The 19,767-nt window shown below is 48.0% G+C and overlaps 1 protein-coding gene across 1 annotated transcript in view; it reads right to left on the bottom strand.

The window, feature by feature from the left end:
- Positions 1-19,767, bottom strand: part of LOC115464202 (tau-tubulin kinase 1-like) — a 124,551-nt gene that overhangs the window by 20,998 nt on the left and 83,786 nt on the right. Inside the window, exon 4 of the mRNA XM_030194593.1 lies at positions 13,132-13,272. Coding sequence (XP_030050453.1) covers positions 13,132-13,272 — 141 coding nt within the window. The remainder of the gene's footprint in view (positions 1-13,131; positions 13,273-19,767) is intronic.

The raw sequence follows: 19,767 nt of genomic DNA, 5'->3' as shown, positions 1-19,767 counted from the left end.
TGGAAACTGAAACACATAAAAAACTACTTTTCAAGAGACGTATTCCGAACACTAGTACAATCCATGGTCCTCGCCCATGCTGACTATTGCAATGGAACCTACGCCGGATACAGGAAACAATTACTAAATGAATGTAAACTGCACAAAATACAGCAGCAATATTCATTTTTGGAAAAAAATCAATTTGAAAGCGCAAGACCAGCAGATCAATGTCACAACAAAAAGATTTTATTGAAGATACCGTGTATGAACAAATCGCCCGACACAGGCCGTGTTTCGCCCACCTAGGGCTGCGTCAGGGGCTACAATGAACAAATATATAATAATTATCATAGATCATAATAAATAAAATATAACACACATACGAACATAATATATCAAATATATGAATTGACAAAAAACAATTAATAAAATATGGAATATTACTAGGTATACATAGAGTATACTAAAATAATTACATGAATAAACATATCGATACGCACTGTCCAATATAAATAATATATATATATACATGTACATAAAAGAGCATATATAAGAAAATATATATATAAAAGAAATATATATAATGCAACAATTGTATGACAGTGCATATAAACATATATATAAAAGCATAATAAAATCTGACATCACGTAACAGCAAATCAAGGGCACTGGTATAGGTTATGAACTTCAATACAAATATGTATAAAAAATTTATAAATGAGATAATAAAAGGCACATACCTAATTTGAAACCTTCGTAAAGGGGCAAAAATGGGGTGAGATGGGACTTGCGATACTTTATGACGAACCCCAGTAGCTCTAGCACCCGAATAGTCATTCGCATGGACTCCAGAGCACCCTCCTTCGAGGTGCTCTTCACCAGCCAATCGTCGAGATAAGGAAACACATGCACTCCCAAGTCTGCGTAGCGACGCTGCAACTACAGCTAGGCATTTGGTAAACACTCTGCGCCCAGACGCCAGGCCAAAAGGCAGTACACAGTACTGAAAGTGCTGTGTTCCCAGCCGAAATCGCAGATACTTCCTGTGAGCTGGAAGTATCGAGATGTGGGTGTAAGCATCCTTTAAGTCCAGAGAGCATAGCTAATCGTTTTTCTGAATCATGGGAAGAAGGGTGCCCAGGGAAACCATCCTGAACTTTTCTCAGACTAGAAATCTGTTCAGGGCCCTTAGGTCTAGAATGGAACGCATCCCCCATTTTCTTTTGCACAAGGAAGTACCTGGAATAGAATCCCAGCCCTTCTTCCCCTGGAGGAACGGGTTCGACCGCTTGGGCCTTCAGAAGGGCGGAGAGTTCCTCTGCAAGTACCTGTTTGCACTGGGAACTGTAAGAATGAGCTCCCGGTGGACAATTTGGAGGTTTCCATTCCAGATTGAGGGTGTATCCTGACCAGACTATTTGAAGAACCCACCAGTCGGAGGTTATGAAAGGCCACTTTTGGTGAAAAAATATCAACCTCCTCCCGACCGGCAAATCGTCCGGCACGGACACTTTTTCTGAGGTTATGCTGAACTGGTCAGTCAAAAGCCCGCCCCTTGCTTTTGCTGGGGAGCCACAGTAGTCTTAGGCGCATGCTGTTGACGAGAACGAGCGCGCTGGAACTGAGCCTGGATAGGCTGCTGAGAAGCAGGAGTGTACCTACGCCTAGCATAGGAATAGGGAGCACTCCTCTTCCCTCCAAAAAACCTCCTAGATGAGGAGGTAGTAGCAGAAGACGCCCGGCAGGAGAGAGAATCCATAGAATCATTGTGCTTTTTGAGCTGGTCAACCAGATCCTCTACTTTCTCATCAAAAAGGTTATTCCCCCCCCCCCCCCCCCCCGACAAGGAACATTTGCCATCCGCTGCTGGACCGAATGATCCAGGTCAGAGACATGCAGCCATGAGAGTCTGCGGCTTGCGCATCACTATACCTTGGGCAGCGATCCTGGATGTTACATCAAAAGTGTCGAAGGTACCCCTGACCAGGAATTTTTGACACGCCTTCCGCTGCCTGACCACCTAGTGAAAAGGCTTGGCCTGCTTCAGAGGGAGTGCATCAACCAAGCTAGACAGTTGCCTCACCGAGTTCCGCAACTGGATGCTCCTGAAGAGCTGGTATGTTTGGATTTTGGCAGAGAGCATAGAGCCTGATACACCTTCCTCCCAAAAGAATCCCAAGGTTCTAGATTTTCTGCCTGGGGGCGCCGAGGCATAGTCCCTAGTACTCTTGGCTCTTTTCAGAGCGGAGTCCACCACCATGGAATTGTGAGGTAGATGAGATTTCATCAATCCAGGTTCCCCGTGGATCCGATATTGGGATTCAGTTCATTTCGGGATCACGGGGTTAGACAGAGAGAACGACCAGTTCTGCATAAGGACTTCCTTCAATACATTATGCAAAGGAGCCATTGCAGCCTCTCTAGGTGGAGAAGGATAATCCAGGATATCGAGCATCTCAGCCCTGGGCTCATCCTCAACCTCCATAGGGAATGGAATAGCCGCAGCCATTTCACAGACAAAGGAGGTAAAGGATAGATTCTCCGGCGGAGAAAGTCTCCCTTCTGGTGGAGGGGAAGGTTCAGAAGGAATCCCATAGGACTCATCAGATGAAAAGTACCTGGGATCCTCCACTTCCTCCCACGAACGCTAATCTTCAGTATCGGACAAGACATCTCTCAGAGCAGTCCGAAACTGAGCCTGCCTTGACGCCGAGGAATGACGTCCTCGATGGTGATGTCGAGAAGTCGACGCCCGTCTGGACTCCGGCGAAGCTTCCTCCACTGACATTGAAGGGGAGTCGACCTGGGTGGCAAGCGGCACCGAGGTCAGGGACCTCACCGAAGGCAAAGGACCAAATACCGCTGCAGCAGACGGTACGGAAGGCGCAAGCACCCCAACTTCGAAGCAGACTGGCACAGTAACCCTTCCAGAAGCTCTGGAAGCAGGGCCCTGATGTGCTCGTCAAGAGCCGCCATTGGAAAAGGCTGCGGGGTCAGGATAGGAGCCAATGGCAGAATCTGTCGAGGCTCGGGAGCACGTACAGGACTGCTAGACCAACGCTTCGGCACCTCCTGAATAGAGGGAGAGCGATCCTAAGGAGGCTAGGGCTATACAGCTTGGAGAAGAGACGGCTGAGGGGAGACATGATAGAGGTATATAAAATAATGAGTGGAGTGGAACAGGTGGATGTGAAGCGTCTGTTCACGCTTTCCAAAAATACTAGGACTAGGGGGCATGCGATGAAACTACAGTGTAGTAAATTTAAAACAAATTGGAGAAAATTTTTCTTCACCCAACGTGTAATTAAACTCTGGAATTCGTTGCCGGAGAAAGTGGTGAAGGCGGTTAGCTTAGCAGAGTTTAAAAAGGGGTTGGACGGATTCCTAAAGGACAAGTCCATAAACCGCTACTAAACGGACTTGGAAAAATCCAAAATTCCAGGAATAACATGTATAGAATGTTTGTACGTTTGGGAAGCTTGCCAGGTGCCCTTGGCCTGGATTGGCCGCTGTCGTGGACAGGATGCTGGGCTCGATGGACCCTTGGTCTTTTCCCAGTATGGCATTACTTATGTACTTATCCTCTCGGCGCTGACGCTTCTCAGGTGCCAAATTCCTCGACGCCCCAGAGCTCCCGGAACCCTGTGTCAAAGGAGAATGATGACGATGCTTCTTCACCTTTGCTTGACGCCTGTCATCGAGACTCCTCGGTACCAATGAGAAAGACGTGGAATCCTCACGTCTCCTTGGGGCAGGGTCCGATGAAGGTCGGTCCCGGGGGGCCTGCATAACAGGAGGCCTCGAGACAGGTGGAGACCCACTCGATGCCTCACTGCTCCCAGCACGAGTTGGTCGTTCCGCAGCCATTACCTTTGCTCCCGATGTTGATGCGTCCCTCGATATCGATGTCAACGCCGCCTACCTCTGTACCGATGTCGAAGGACTGGACCGAGCCCCAAAAAGCTTCTCTCGTTGGGCCTCTCGAGACACTTGAGTCCGTTTCTTCATGCGACTACAAGCGGCTAGGCTATGGTCAGGCTCAAGGCACTGGATACACCTGACATGGGTATCGGTACCAGAGATGGTCCGGTTGCACCGAGTACAATGGTTGAAGCCACTGTGTGTCTTCGATGACATGGAAGGAAAAGCAGCTTTGGCAAAATCAAAAGACGTGATTGTGCCTAAAAGAAAAACGGGCACGAAAAAAGGGAACAAGTCAGCCGCGTCGAAAGAGAAACGAAACTTTAAAAGGGGCAAAAAAAAAAAAAAAGAAACTACGGGTAAAGTTTTTTTATTTTTAACTATAAATTTCAATAGAAGAAAAAAGAAGGAGTTTATAAATTCAAACAAACGATTACATCTGGTAAGAACATACTACTTCTACAATTTGACATGTCAAGTGCTTTCGACATGGTAGACCACGGAATCTTACTACACATCCTTGATTACTTCGGAATCGGAGGTAACGTCCTCCAGTGGTTCAAGGGATTCCTAACCGCAAGGTCATACCAAGTAACATCCAACTCGACCACTTCAGCCGCATGGGTATCTGAATGTGGAGTACCACAAGGATGGTAAAATTATGTATAATCATACCTGATAATTTTCTTTCCATTAATCATAGCTGATCAATCCATAGACTGGTGGGTTGTGTCCATCTACCAGCAGGTGGAGATAGAGAGCAAACCTTTGCCTCCCTATATGTGGTCATGTGCTGCCGGAAACTCCTCAGTATGTCGATATCAAAGCTCCATCCGCAGGACTCAGCACTTAGAGAATTACACCCACAAAGGGACACTCTGCCCAGCTCACCACCGCCGAAACGGGGGAGGGGAATTAACCCAGCTCATCCCCACACAAGTGGGGGAGGGGAATCCGTCCAGCTCATCCCCGCGGAGCGGGGGAGGGACACCACACCCGCCGATGCGGGGGGATCTGGCTTATCCTGCAACCGCAACCGCGGGAGGAGCTGACTGACCCTAACACCGCTGAAGCGGGAGGGGTACAAAGCTGCCCTACAGCCGCACGAAGCGGGAGGGAGTGCCGGCAGAATTTAAATCTCAATCCAGCCCCGTAAAACGGAGGGGAGAGGAATGCAGCAGCTCACTGTAACACAAACTCGTCTCAACTCTTGAAGAATCCAAGTGAAGGAAAAACTTGAACGCGAAGTCTTTCTGAAGTAACTGAAGACTAAACTTGAACCTGAAATGCAACCAGAATAAAAACAGTACAGATATCTGGGAGGGGCTATGGATTGATCAGCTATGATTAATGGAAAGAAAATTATCAGGTATGATTATACATAATTTTACCTTCCATATCATCAAGCTGATCAATCCATAGACTGGTGGGATGTACCGAAGCAGTACTCACCCAGGGCGGGACATAGAAATCCCTGACCTCAACACTGAAGCTCCAAACCGGGCCTCCGCCCGTGCAGCCACAGCCAAACGGTAATGCTTGGAGAATGTATGAGCCGAAGCCCAAGTTGCCGCCTTGCATATCTCTTCCAAGGAGACGGATCCGGCCTCTGCCATCGAGGCCGCCTGAGCTCTCGTGGAGTGAGCCTTCAGCTGGATAGGCGGCATCTTCCCCGCGGCCACATAAGCCGCTGCAATGGCTTCCTTGACCCATCTTGCCACTGTAGGCTTAGCAGCCTGCAGACCCTTACGAGGACCTGCAAACAGGACAAACAGATGATCCGAATTCCGGAAATCATTGGTCACTTCCAAGTATCTGATGATGACTCGTCTCACGTCCAGATATTTAAGAGCAGAGTACTCCTCTGGGTAATCCTCCCTACGAAAGGAAGGGAGACAGAGCTGCTGATTCACATGGAAGCGAGAAACAATCTTGGGCAGGAAGGAAGGCACTGTGCGAATAGTCACTCCTGCCTCAGTGAACTGCAGAAAAGGCTCTCGACATGAGAGCGCCTGGAGCTCGGAAACTCTTCTGGCTGAAGTGATAGCCACCAAAAAGACTGCTTTCAACGTCAGGTCTTTCAGAGATGCCCTCGACAAGGGTTCAAAAGGCGGCTTCTGCAATGCTCTTAGCACCAGGTTGAGATTCCACGCAGGCACCACTGAGTGCAGAGGAGGGCGCAGGTGATTAACCCCCTTGAGAAAGCGTACCACATCTGGCTGTGAAGCCAGGGAAGCACCCTTCAGGCGGCCCCTGAAGCAAGCCAGAGCCGCTACCTGGACTTTAAGGGAACTGAGCGACAGGCCTTTCTCCAGACCTTCTTGCAGGAACGCCAACACTGAAGAAATTGGAGCAGTGAAGGGAGAAAGTGAGCCTGCTTCACACCACGCTGCAAAGATACGCCAAACCCTGGCGTAAGCAGTAGAAGTAGAGCGCTTCCTCGCTCTCAGCATAGTGGCGATGACCTTGTCTGAGAAGCCCTTCTTCCTCAGACGCTGCCGCTCAATAGCCAGGCCGTAAGACCAAAGGGGGAGGGATCCTCCATCACCACGGGACCCTGATGTAACAGGCCCTGCTCCACTGGCAGTCGCAGAGGATCGTCGACTGAGAGCCTGATCAAGTCCGCATACCAGGGACGTCTGGGCCAATCCGGACCCACCAGGATTACCCTGCCGGGATGCTTTGCCACCCGGTCTAGCACCCTGCCCAACATGGGCCAGGGCGGGAACACATAGAGGAGCTCTTGTGTCGGCCACTGTTGGAGAAGAGCCTCTACTCCCAGGGATCGAGGGTCCCGTCCTCTGCTGAAGAAGCGCGGCACTTGGCAATTGGCCGATGACGCCATCAGATCTAGGCTCGGCTGGCCCCAGCGCTTCGTGATGTCCAAGAACGCCTGAGCAGATAGCTGCCACTCTCCGGGCTCCAAGGTATGGCGACTGAGAAAGTCCGCCTTGACATTCATGACTCCGGCAATGTGGGCCGCTGAAAGCTGCTCCAGGTTCGCTTCCGCCCACTGGCAAAGATTCATAGCCTCCTTGGCTAGAGGGGCGCTCTTGGTACCTCCCTGGCGGTTGACATAGGCCACAGCCGTGGCATTGTCCGACAGGACCCGTACAGGCTTCCACACCAGTACCGGGATGAACTCCAAAAGCGCCAACCGAATGGCTCTGAGTTCCAGGAGGTTGATAGACCACTTTGCCTCTGCAGGAGACCAGAGCCCTTGCGCTGTCCTTCCCAAGCAGTGGGCTCCCCAGCCCGACAAAGAGGCGTCCGTCGTGACGACAATCCACTCTGGGGTCACCAGAGGCATTCCCGCAGACAACTTGTCTGTCTGCATCCACCAGCTCAGCGCCTTGCGCACTGCTGGGTCCAAGGGAAGTCGCACAGCATAATCCTCCGACATCGGAGTCCAGCGCTGCAGCAAAGAGTGTTGAAGTGGTCTCATATGAGCCCTGGCCCAGGGCACTACTTCCATCGTGGCCGTCATAGAGCCCAACAGCTGCACATAGTCCCAAGCCCGAAGAGGAGAGGCTACCAGGAACTGGTCCACCTGAGCCTGAAGTCTGACAATCCGATTGTCTGGCAGGAACACTCTGCCCACTTGGGTGTCGAATCGAACTCCCAGGTACTCCAGGGACTGAGTCGGGCGCAGCTGGCTCTTCTCCCAGTTGATGATCCATCCCAGGGAGCTCAAAAGAGCAACTACCCGGTCCACAGCTTTGCCGCACTCTGCATAAGAGGGGGCTCGGATCAACCAGTCGTCCAGATAAGGATGGACTTGTACCCCTTCCTTTCGTAGGAAGGCTGCGATGACCACCATTACTTTGGAAAAGGTCCGCGGAGCAGTAGCCAACCCGAATGGGAGGGCTCTGAACTGGAAGTGTCGTCCCAGGACTGCAAAACGCAGAAAGCGTTGATGAGGAGGCCAGATGGGAATATGCAGGTACGCTTCCTTGATGTCCAAGGAAGCCAAGAACTCTCCTGCCTTCACTGCCGCTATAACAGAGCGGAGAGTCTCCATGCGAAAGTGCCGCGCTTTCAAGGCCCGATTGACCCCTTTGAGGTCGAGGATAGGCCGGACAGAACCTCCTTTCTTTGGTACCACAAAGTAAATGGAGTAACGTCCCTTGCCAAGCTGACTTTCTGGCACAGGAACGACCGCGCCCAGGCGGATCAGATTGTCCAAGGTCTGCTGCACTGCCACAGCTTTGACCGGAGACTTGCAGGGAGAGAGTACAAACCCGTCTTTTAAGGGTCGGCAGAACTCTAGCTTGTAGTTGTCTCTGATGACTTCCAGCACCCACGCGTCTGAAGTTATTGTGGTCCACTCGCCCAGAAACGAGGACAGCCGTCCTCCAATCTGCACTGGGGCGTGGACCAAGGCCCCGTCATTGGGTACGAGACCCTGGGGGAGGACCGGAGTGAGCACCTCCGGGACGGCGGTCTCTGCGAAAGGAATGCTGCTTGGGGGAGAAATTCCTCTTGAAGGAAGAGGGGGCAGAGGAACCCGACTTGCCCGGGCGGTACCGACGGGCTTCCTGCAACCGTCCTCTGGAGGTACCGGGACGAGTACTAGCCCGAGCCCTGACCTCTGGTAATTTCTTGCCCTTAGACGTGCCGAGATCGGTCACGATTTTGTCCAGCTCGACCCCAAAGAGCAGCTTGCCTTTAAAAGGCAATCTAGCCAGGCGGGATTTAGAGGCGTGGTCAGCAGACCAATGTTTCAGCCAAAGCCACCGCCGCGCAGAGATTGTCTGAGCCATGTCTTTAGCTGAGGCCCTCAAGACATCATACAGCAAGTCTGCCAAATAGGCTAAGCCCGATTCCAGGGCCGGCCAATCAGCCCTCAAGGAATGATCCGAGGGGGAAGCCCGCTGCACCATAGTCAGGCACGCCCTGGCCACATAGGAGCCGCAAACTGAGGCCTGCAAACTTAAAGCAGCCGCCTCAAAGGACGACCTTAAGGCCGCCTCCAATCTTCTGTCTTGGGCGTCCTTTAGGGCCGTGCCACCTTCCACCGGCAACGCCGTTTTCTTAGTCACCGCAGTGATTAAAGAATCCACGGTAGGCCACAGATAGGCCTCACGTTCACTCACAGCCAAAGGATAGAGGCGGGACATAGCCCTAGCCACTTTAAGGCTCGCTTCCGGGACATCCCATTGAGCCGAAATTAAGGTGTGCATGGCATCATGCACGTGGAAGGTTCTAGGCGGGCGCTTCGTCCCCAGCATAATGGCAGAGCCAACAGGGGCTGAGGGAGAGACGTCCTCCGGAGAGGAAATCTTCAAAGTGTCCATGGCCTGTATCAACAGGTTGGGCAAATCCTCTGAGCTAAAAAGCCGCGCTGCAGAGGGGTCATCCGCTCCATCCGAGCGGGGATCCGTCTCCTCCAAGGAATCCGCAAAGGACCGTTGGGAGACCTCAGACACGCTGCCCTCATCTACATCGGAGGAGACAAAGTCCTCCAAGGCCTGGGAATCAACCCGAGGGCGTTTACCTCTGGGAACCTCAACCTCTTTACCAGACGAGGGAGCAGGGGCAGCATTTTGCATGAGGAAAGCCTGATGCAGCAGCAAAACAAACTCGGGGGAGAAACCCCCCAGACTGTGCACTTCCGCAGCCTGGGCAACAGCCCTAGACGCACCCTCAACCGGCGCTCGCCAGAGCGGGGGAGAGACATGCTGCGCATCCAAAATGGCGTCCGGCGCGACACTCCGCGAAGGAGCCGCGCGGGAAGAACGGCGCTTAACTTTAGCCGCTTTTGTGCCGTCGCCCAAATTAAGGGCGTTCATGGCATTAATGTCTCCAACCTCAAGGGCGGCCCACGAAGAAGCCGTCCGAGCCGCGTGGCCGGCCAAGATGGCGGAGGCGAGGAGCGGGGGATGGGCGTTTATGGCGGGAAAAACCGCCACGCCGGAGGAAGGACCGGGACATTCATCGGTCACGAAACTGTCACCCAACAAGGGCGAATCAGGCTGAAAGACCCCCGCATCCCCTCTAGAAGCGCTCAAGCGATCCGGGGAGCGACCCTTTGCACCCTCGCCCTCCGACGCCATATGCCACGAGGAGAAGAATCGGGGAACCCCCTGCCCGCTATAAAAAGGTAAAAATTACCTGCTGTCCGCTCCGAGCTGTAACGAACTGGTGTCCCAGTGAGTAGCTGCAATGAACGTTTAAATAAACGTCGAAATAAACGCCTTTAAGGACGTTTAAAACTTTTTTTTTTTTTTTTTTAACGGAGCCAGCGGGAGGGGGGAGAAAAGGAGGGACCTGGCACCACCAGGTTTGCACTTGCTCAAAAGAGCCCTCAACCCCAGGCACTCAACAAAACCTAAAAATTAGGCTTGGAGGCCTAGCCAGAGCTGCTGCTGTGTGTGACCACCACCTGCTGAGATAGAGAACATACTGAGGAGTTTCCGGCAGCACATGACCACATATAGGGAGGCAAAAGTTTGCTCTCTATCTCCACCTGCTGGTAGATGGACACAACCCACCAGTCTATGGATTGATCAGCTTGATGATATGGAACCCCCCCTCTCACCGACTCTATTCAACTTAATGATGATATCCCTGGCAAAATTACTATCAAATCAAAACCTAAATCCATAAATTTATGCGGATGACATAACGATCTACATCCCATTCAAACAAGACCTAAAAGAAATTTCTAACGACATCAACCAAAGCCTCAAAATCATGCATTCATGGGCGGACGCATTTCAGTTGAAACAACGCAGAAAAGACCCAATGCCTAATACTAACCTCCCAACACAACAAAAAAGAATACACCGCCATCAATACACCAACTCTAAAACCTTCCTATCTCAGAAACCCTAAAAATTCTCGGAGTCACCATTGATCGACACCTAACACTAGAGAACCACGCGAGAAACACAATCAAGAAGATGTTCCACTCAATGTGGAAACTAAAAAGAATAAGACCTTTCTTCCCAAGGAGTGTTTTCCGTAACTTGGTACAATCATTGGTGCTTAGCCATCTTGACTATTGCAACGCACTATATGCCGGCTGCAAAGAACAAATAATCAAGAAACTTCAGACAGCCCAGAACACTGCAGCTAGACTCATATTTGGCAAACCTAAATTTGAAAGCGCAAAGCCCCTACGAGAAAAATTACACTGGCATCCACTTAAGGAATGCATCTCGTTCAAAATACGTTCACTAGTTCACAAAATTATCCATGGAGACGCACCAGCTTACTGTCTGACCTAATAGACTCACCACCTAGGAATGCCAGAAGATCATCCCACACATTCTTTGATCTGCACTTCCCCAGTTGTAAAGGAATGAAATACAAACTAATGCACGTGTCAAACTTCACCTACTTGAGCGCACAGTTATGGAACGCACTGCCGCGCAACTTGAAATCGACCTACGAAAGAACGAACTTCCGCATATTACTGAAGACCCATCTCTTTGAAAAAGCATACCAAAAAGACCAACCCAAGTGAACATACACTACACAACTCGCCTACTTAATCTTAGAACTGCTTCTTAAAATCTGCCTGTATACTACTACTTTGTTTTTATCATATACTAATCATTATCATGCAATACAAAATGTTTATGATACTAACACTTTTCCACTACTCATGATGTATTGTAAGCCACTTTGAGCCTGCAAAGAGGTGGGATAAGGTGGGATACAAATGCAACAAATAAATAAATAAAAATAAAATAAATAAATAAACAGCTGAAGAATCTGAAAGTGGACAAGGCTATGGGGCCGGATGGGATACATCCCATGATACTGAAGGAGCTCAGAGAGGTACTGGCGGGACCTCTTCAAGATTTATTTAATAGAAGATCTTTAGAGACGGGAAAGGTTCCGCGGGATTGGAGACAAGCAGATATGGTCCCTCTTCACGAAAGTGGAGACAGGGAAGCAGTGGGAAACTACAGACCGGTAAGTCTCACGTCGGTGGTAGGAAAAATAATGGAGTCGCTGCTGAAAGAAAGGATAGTTAACTTTCTAGAAACCAATGAGTTACAGGACCCTAGGCAACATGGCTTTACCAAAGGAAAATCCTGCCAAACGAATTATAGACTTTTTTGACTGGGTGACCAAAGAACTGGATGAAGGACCTGTGCTAGATGTAATCTACTTGAATTTCAGCAAAGCCTTTGATACGGTCCCCCACAGAAGACTCGTGAATAAGCTGAAAGGGCTTAACTTAGGACCGAAAGTGGTGAACTGGATAGGAAACTGGTTGGCCGACAGATGGCAGAGGGTGGTGGTAAACGGAATCCGCTTGGAGGAAAGGAAGGTGAGCAGTGGAGTTCCTCAGGGGTCGGTGCTGGAGTCTATTCTGTTTAATATATTTGTGGGGTTGGAAAGAAAGGTTTGCCTTTTTGCGGATGACACGAAAATAACTAATAGAGTGGATACCCTGGAGGGAGTAGAAAAGATGAGAAGGGATCTCCAAACGTTAGAAGAATGGTTGAGGGTCTGGCAGTTAAGAACTCAATAAGATTAGTTTGGCACGATTTTCCTTTGGTAAAGCCATGTTGCCTCGGGTCCTGTAACTCATTGGTTTCTAGAAAGTTAACTATCCTTTCTTTCAGCAGCGACTCCGTTATTTTTCCTACCACTGACGTGAGACTTACCGGTCTGTAGTTTCCCACTTTTCTCTGTCTCCAATACAGATACCCTGTGCCTGTTCCTTATGCATAAAGTAAGTTTTCTGTGCAAATTTTTAGGGGTTACCATTGTTTTCCATATTATGCGACTTTTCACTTATCCGACAATGGCTCGGTCCCATTTATATCGAATAATCGTGACTGTACTGTATTTTTTTTCCTACTAGAGGTGAATACTTTGCAAGTTTCACTTTTTCCTCATATGATTTTACACAAAAACTTATAATTAGAACATGTTTTAAGGCTTGTTTTGTCTACAATTTTGTTAAATTTCAATATATTCAATGAGATTTCTGGAACAATGTAAGGTTTATCCCTTCATTAACTGAATAAATAGCTCACTTATGCAAAACAGATGAGTATACTTTGAGAAAAGTCAGACTGTAAGCCTTCCTAAGCAATGAAATACCTCCTGTACCTAACTTGCCTTGAACTAGAATATGGAAAGGCAAGTAGTCGTATCAAAGATCCAAATAATTCCAAATCTAAGACAGAGTTTGCTGAAGGTACTGTCTGCAGTCAATTGCCCATGCATCACATGTGCAGCAGAGATTTACAGGATACATACAGGTTTGATATCACGGTGCAGGAATCCTACAGAATGAATGGCTTCAATGGACTCCAGGATCTGCTTGCCCAAGCGTAGTGTTGTACTCATAGTAAATGTTCCTCGGGGTTGACTCCTTCGCAGGTCAGCAAGATTTCGGCCCTGCAACATAAAGATGGCAAGTTAATGTAACACACTGCCAAGTTCCCCACATACATCAAAGAAGTGTGCAAACCAAGATCTATTAGCATCCGATGTCTGTAATATCATTTCCTTCTTGTGAGAGCGACAAACCAGACACAAGTCTTCACAAATCAAAGGGATCAGTACATCCACTTACAGAATTACCCCCTATGTTACAAGTAGGTACCTCCATTCAGGCACCTCAATGCTGCACAATGACAGCCTATTCTATAATGGCATCTGGATGCCCAGAAACCATTATAGCATACTAACATAACCTGGTATCGCCATGCCCTACATTTGCATGCCCCCAGTCATACCAGCCATAGAACTGGCACAATTGCAATTGCATAAATTCAGCAGGGACACATGTAAAATGAAGTTACTTACCTGTAGTAGGCGTTCTCCAAATACAGCAGGACTTGAATCCCGATACGTGAGCGATGTTACCGATGTAGCCCGGTTCAGGAAACAGTAACCCAGAAAATCTAGAAGCGACTAGGTCATCTTATCCCACATAAATACCTGCTCCCGCCTGCCATTTTCACACAGGATCTCTTCAGTCTCTTTCTAGCTAAAGGAATATCACTCACTGAAGAGGTGAAAGGGTTGTGAGATTCAAGTGCTGCTGTCCTCAGAGAGCACCCTCTACAGGTAAGTTATTTTGAGAGGCATTTTCAGAATTGAGATGTCCTGCCATTAACGTAAAAATAAAAAAAAAGTCCATCTCACAGCTATTCTCGAACAGGAAATAGATCCATAACTCCTATTCAAAAATGTGAGAAGTACATCCTTACGCTGGAGAAGTCTATCCTGAACAACCATTTTACAAGCTGAAATGTTTAAATGATAAACAGGGGAAAACAAGATACAGGGATGTCTGTCTGGCAGCAATCTTAGAAAACAGACAAACAGATGTTGAAGAACAGAGGAGTAGCCTAGTGGTTAGTGCAGTGGATTGTAAACCAAGGGACCCAGGTTCAAATCGCACTGTAACTTTTTTTTTTTTTTTTTTAGTAAATGTGATCCCTGCAGGACCTGAAAAGTAGCCTTCAGGCTTGCAGGTGTCTTATCTAGGTACAGTAAAAAAAAAAAAAAAATAAAATAAGTTTTTGTTCCTGGAGACAGCCCCAGAAAAAGAAAAAACAAAAAAACACAGTAGTAACATAGTAGATGACGGCAGAAAAAGACCTGCAAGGTCCATCCAGTCTGCCCAAGATAAACTCATGTGTATACCTTACCTAGGATTTGAACCGGTGGCAAGATGGCGATGCAACTGGTGGTTTGGTGAAACGCTCCCAGATCTTCGGGGCCTCTTTGTAGCTACAACTTATTTTTCTTCCTTCAAGTTACCTGATCCAATGCCGCATACAAAAAGAAAAGGTGTGACGAGGGTGGGAATCCCACCTGCCTCATTCTCGACCCCGCTCCAGTCGACCATGGAGCGATACCTCGCCGGAGGCTCCCAACTCGGGACGAGGGGGACGGGACCCGCGGTAGAAAGTCCTGGAGAACAGGACTCTCTACGGGCCAACGAAACATTGTTATCCCCTCCCCCAGCTTCAAAGATTCCTCCGCCTCCAGTAGCGTTTGCAGTGAGAGAGGGAGAATCGAGCACCACCGGAAGTGTGAGGGGCGAGAACTCCAAACGAGACCTTGAACTGCAACGGAAGCTTCTGGAGCAAGAGTCCCCAGTTTTGGTGGGGAACGTTGGAAGAATGACGGAGGTGAATCTGGAGACGATATGGCAGGTCCTAAAGAAAATGGAGGTATCCTTACAGGATGGAAAGCAAAAAGAAGCAGATCGTGTAGAAGTAAAATGTAATTTATTTAAACAATATAGCAATACTTATATGAATACAAACAGCCCGACACAGGCCGTGTTTCGCCCAACTGGGCTGCTTCAGGGGCTATAAAAATATTTAAAAAATTGTTAAATTATCTGTTATAATATTACATATATAGGTAACATATATAATACATATATATACATACATGTATATGCACACACAACAAATATATCATGTTTATAAGTGTACATACATAAATCTAAAATGATATATACCAAAACATGTTCTATATAAAGCACTTATCGTTTAGGCAATACATATATAGAAAACATCATCTAAAATTATATTAGATATTAATAAAACAGAAATCAAAAGAAAAGGAACAGCTACATCCTATAATTTATAATGAGTCATATATACACATAATAATGAGCTAACATAGGCTAAGACACCCACCTATACAAACAGTCCTTTGTTGCCAAATATAAGGCAAATTGAGGAAGTCCTGTTAATTTAAAAAGATTTTGATGAGTAAATATCAATGTTATATGCCAATAAAATAGAAAACCTGAATTTTAAAAAAGTGTATTGGACTCACATACACGAAGGATTGATTTGGAAAAAAAACAGCTGAGTCAGAGATTCCAAAACATGTTCCGCTGACCTAATAAGAAAAAGGTGGAGGCGATGATATATATGCATCTATGTATAATTAGTAACGTAATTCTATGCACTACTTATAAGAGAATCGATAGTAACATCTTATATATTCTTAAATCCATTTCGTGTTCGCCGTTAAAAAAGCGTTGAAACAGAAATGCTACTTACATAGAGCCAGTACTACGGTCACGTATCTCTGAGGTCGCTGAAAAAAGCCCATAACAAACAGAGGAAGCTTTAAACAGGAAACAGGGGGTCAAAGGTCAGGATCGAAGACGTGATAGTCCCGCAATATTTTATATTTGAAACTAGTAATATATAATTAGTGACAGCCGATGGAAAAATGGACCATGCAAAATGAGGAATATTTAAAAACGGGATGTTTTAAAAAATATATATACAAATATGTATCTTTTATAGCTGGTGACGTCACAATGTTCGTATCTCAGGCTGCTAAAAAGAATTTGTGTTGTCTGAGGGGTAATATAAATAAAATATTTTCCTTTTTATGAATTATCCTTTCCTATATTTTAAAAAAGAAGGGGGAAAGAGAAGGAAGTTAAAATAACCAGCGAAACGAAACCAAAAAGGTCAGAGTTCAAAAAACGTCACTGATACAAATGGAACATCTAAATAAATAAATAAATTAGCAGCGACGTTCCACTAGTAAGACTCACCCCCTTTATTTAAAAAATGGAAAATACACATAAGTGCCTGTAAAATCGAATAAATATTTAGTGAAAAATCAAAGTGACATTGAGAGAATATATGATTGTCACGTGACCCAAGCGCGCAGCAAACAGAGTGAATCAGATATACGTATAATAAATAATAGTGGTGTGAGCAACTTGGTGATAAAAAGGTGTATCATATAGATCTAGTAACCAACCAATAATATCAGTGGGAGGTCATAAGAAGGTATAAATGGCAAACACGCGAATTGATAAAAAGTGGGCTAAAATAAGAATTAAAGAAACAAGTAAAATAAAAAGCTAGATGTATGGTGGATGTCTTAAATGCCTGTCTTATATATAGTGTTGATTCTTAAAACAGCGATCATAAAAAAGAGTTATAGAAAAACAGACAAGTCTGTATCAGCATTTAAACCATGTGGATAGAGGGTATTTAAATTATAAATAAATTCTTGCTCTTTCCGTAACAGATACGTATCTGCTGAGCCACCTCTCCACTTGTTCTTGTATACATAGATAGCACAGAATTTATACTCTTCAAACTTATGGCCTAAGGCCAGTGAGTGCGCTACTAATGGTTTTTCTAATGATTTATTTTTTAGAGCGCTCCTATGTTCTATAATTCTAGTATTAAGTTTTCTCTTTGTTTTGCCTATATAGGCTAATTCACAGGGGCATATAGCGATATATATCACTTTACTTGTCTGACAGTTAGAAAAATGGTGCAACTTAATTTCTTTATTAGCCGATTGTATAAACAGATTTTTAGTCTTAATATTCACATTGCATACAGAACATTTACCACACCGAAAATGTCCTTTAGGGAGATTACTTAATGATGCATCTGTACTCGGTAGTGTAGATGGAACGAGAAGGTCTCTCAGATTCTTCTCTCATTTGTAAGCAACAATAAGTTTTTTTTGGTCAAATATTTCTAAATTTTCCAATAAGTGCCAGTGCTTTTTAATTATACTGACAATGGAATAGGACATGTTAGTGAAAGGTAATGTGCATACAATCTTATCTTTATTCGCTTTATGACTTGGTCTAAGTAATGCTTCCCTTGTAAATTTCGAGGCTTTTTGAAAGCCTTCTCTTATACAATTTTGTGGATATCCCTTTTCTATAATCCGTTTGGACATATCTTTGGATCTTTGTACATATGTTCTTGAGTCTGAGCACAGTCGTCTCAGTCTCAAAAACTGTAGAGGTAGATGCTGAAGGCTGCCGGCGGGAGAACTTGTCGAATGCGGTGTCCCGCTGGTGGAGAGACTCTACCACCTGCTCGACTTTTTCTCCAAAAATGTTGTCCGCACGGCAAGGCGAGTCCGCAATCCGCTGCTGGAGTCTATTCTCCAGGTCGGCGGCACGCAGCCATGAGAGCCTGCGCATTACCACACCTTGAGCAGCGGCCCTGGACGCAACATCAAAAGTGTCATAAACTCCTCTGGCCAGGAATTTTCTGCACGCCTTCAGCTGCCTGACCACCTCCTGAAAAGGCTTGGCTTGCTCAGGGGGAAGAGCATCAACCAAGCCCGCCAACTGCCGCACATTGTTCCGCATGTGTATGCTCGTGTAGAGCTGGTAAGACTGGATCTTGGCCACGAGCATAGAAGAATGGTAGGCCTTCCTCCCAAAGGAGTCTAAGGTTCTAGGGTCTTTGCCCGGGGGCGCCGAAGCATGCTCCCTAGAACTCTTAGCCTTCTTCAGGGCCAAATCCACAACTCCAGAGTCGTGAGGCAACTGAGTGCGCATCAGCTCTGGGTCCCCATGGATCCGGTACTGGGACTCGATCTTCTTGAGAATGTGGGGATTACTTAATGGCTTGGTCCAGTTCGCAAGCAATGTCTTTTTCAGGACATGGTGCAAGGGAACAGTGGACGCTTCCTTAGGTGGAGAAGGATAGTCCAGGAGCTCAAACATTTCAGCCCTGGGCTCGTCCTCCACAACCACCGGGAAGGGGATGGCCGTAGACATCTCCCGGACAAAGGAAGCGAAAGACAGACTCTCAGGAGGAGAAAGCTGCCTTTCAGGAGAGGGAGTGGGATCAGAAGGAAGACCCTCAGACTCCTCGTCCGAGAAATATCTGGGGTCTTCTTCGTCCTCCCACGAGGCCTCACCCTCGGTGTCAGACACAAGTTCACGGACCTCTGTCTGCAACCTCGCCCGGCTGGACTCCGTGGAGCCACGTCCACGATGGGGGCGTCGAGAGGTAGACTCCCTCGCCTGCATCGGCGAAGCTCCCTCCGCCGACGTAGTCGGGGAGCCTTCCTGGGAGGTGGCCGCGGCCGGCACCGCACGCGGTACCGACGTCGGGGACCTCAACCTGGGCGATGGACCAGCCGGCGCCACGCTCGACGGTACCGGAGGCGCAAGCACCGCCGGTACCGGAGGGGTAGGGCGCAACAGCTCTCCCAGAATCTCTGGGAGAACGGCCCGGAGGCTCTCGTTCAGAGTGGCTGCAGAAAAAGGCTGAGAGGTCGATGCAGGCGTCGACGTCAGAACCTGTTCCGGGCGAGGAGGCTGTTCCGGGCTGTCCAGAGTGGAGCGCATCGACACCTCCTGAACAGAGGGTGAGCGGTCCTCTCGGTGCCGATGCCTGCTGGGTGCCGAATCCCTCGGCGACCCAGAGCTCTCGGTGCCGACACGGGGAGGAGACCGGTGTCGATGCTTCTTCGACTTCTTCCGAAGCATGTCACCGGAGCTCCCCGGCACCGACGAGGAGGACGTAGAATCCATCCGTCGCTTCCTCGGGGCCGAGACCGAAGAGGGTCGATCCCGGGGGGGCTGTACCGCAGGAGCCCTCAGGGTAGGAGGAGACCCACCCGAAGGCTCACCGCCACCAGCAGGGGAATGGACAGCCCTCACCTGCACTCCTGACGATGCACCTCCGTCCGACGACATCAGCAGACGAAGTCTCGGTACCACCGACGTCGATGCAGTCGCCCGATGCCTCGGCGCCGATGCAGAGGTCCGATGCCTCGATGCAGTCGATGGAGCGGCAGCCAAGGAAGATGGTCCGGACGCTGACGACGTCGATGCACTCGATGCCTCCGGTGCCGATGTCGACGAAGAGCCCGAGAACAAAACGTTCCACTGGGCTAATCTCGCTACCTGAGTCCGCCTTTGTAACAGGGAACACAGACTGCAGTTCTGAGGGCGGTGCTGGGCCCCTAGACACTGAAGACACGCAGAGTGCCTATCAGTGAGCGAGATTACCCGGGCGCACTGGGTGCACTTCTTGAAGCCGCTGGAAGGCTTCGATGTCATGGGCGGAAAAATCACGCCGGCGAAATCAAAAGCCGAAATGGCGAAATTTGAAGCACCAAAAT

The sequence above is a fragment of the Microcaecilia unicolor genome, chromosome 3, assembly GCF_901765095.1.
Source record: "Microcaecilia unicolor chromosome 3, aMicUni1.1, whole genome shotgun sequence".
NCBI classification, from domain to species: Eukaryota; Metazoa; Chordata; class Amphibia; order Gymnophiona; family Siphonopidae; genus Microcaecilia; species Microcaecilia unicolor.
The sequence above is the reverse complement of the archived record's forward strand: the minus strand, read 5'-3'. Positions and strand labels throughout refer to the sequence as shown.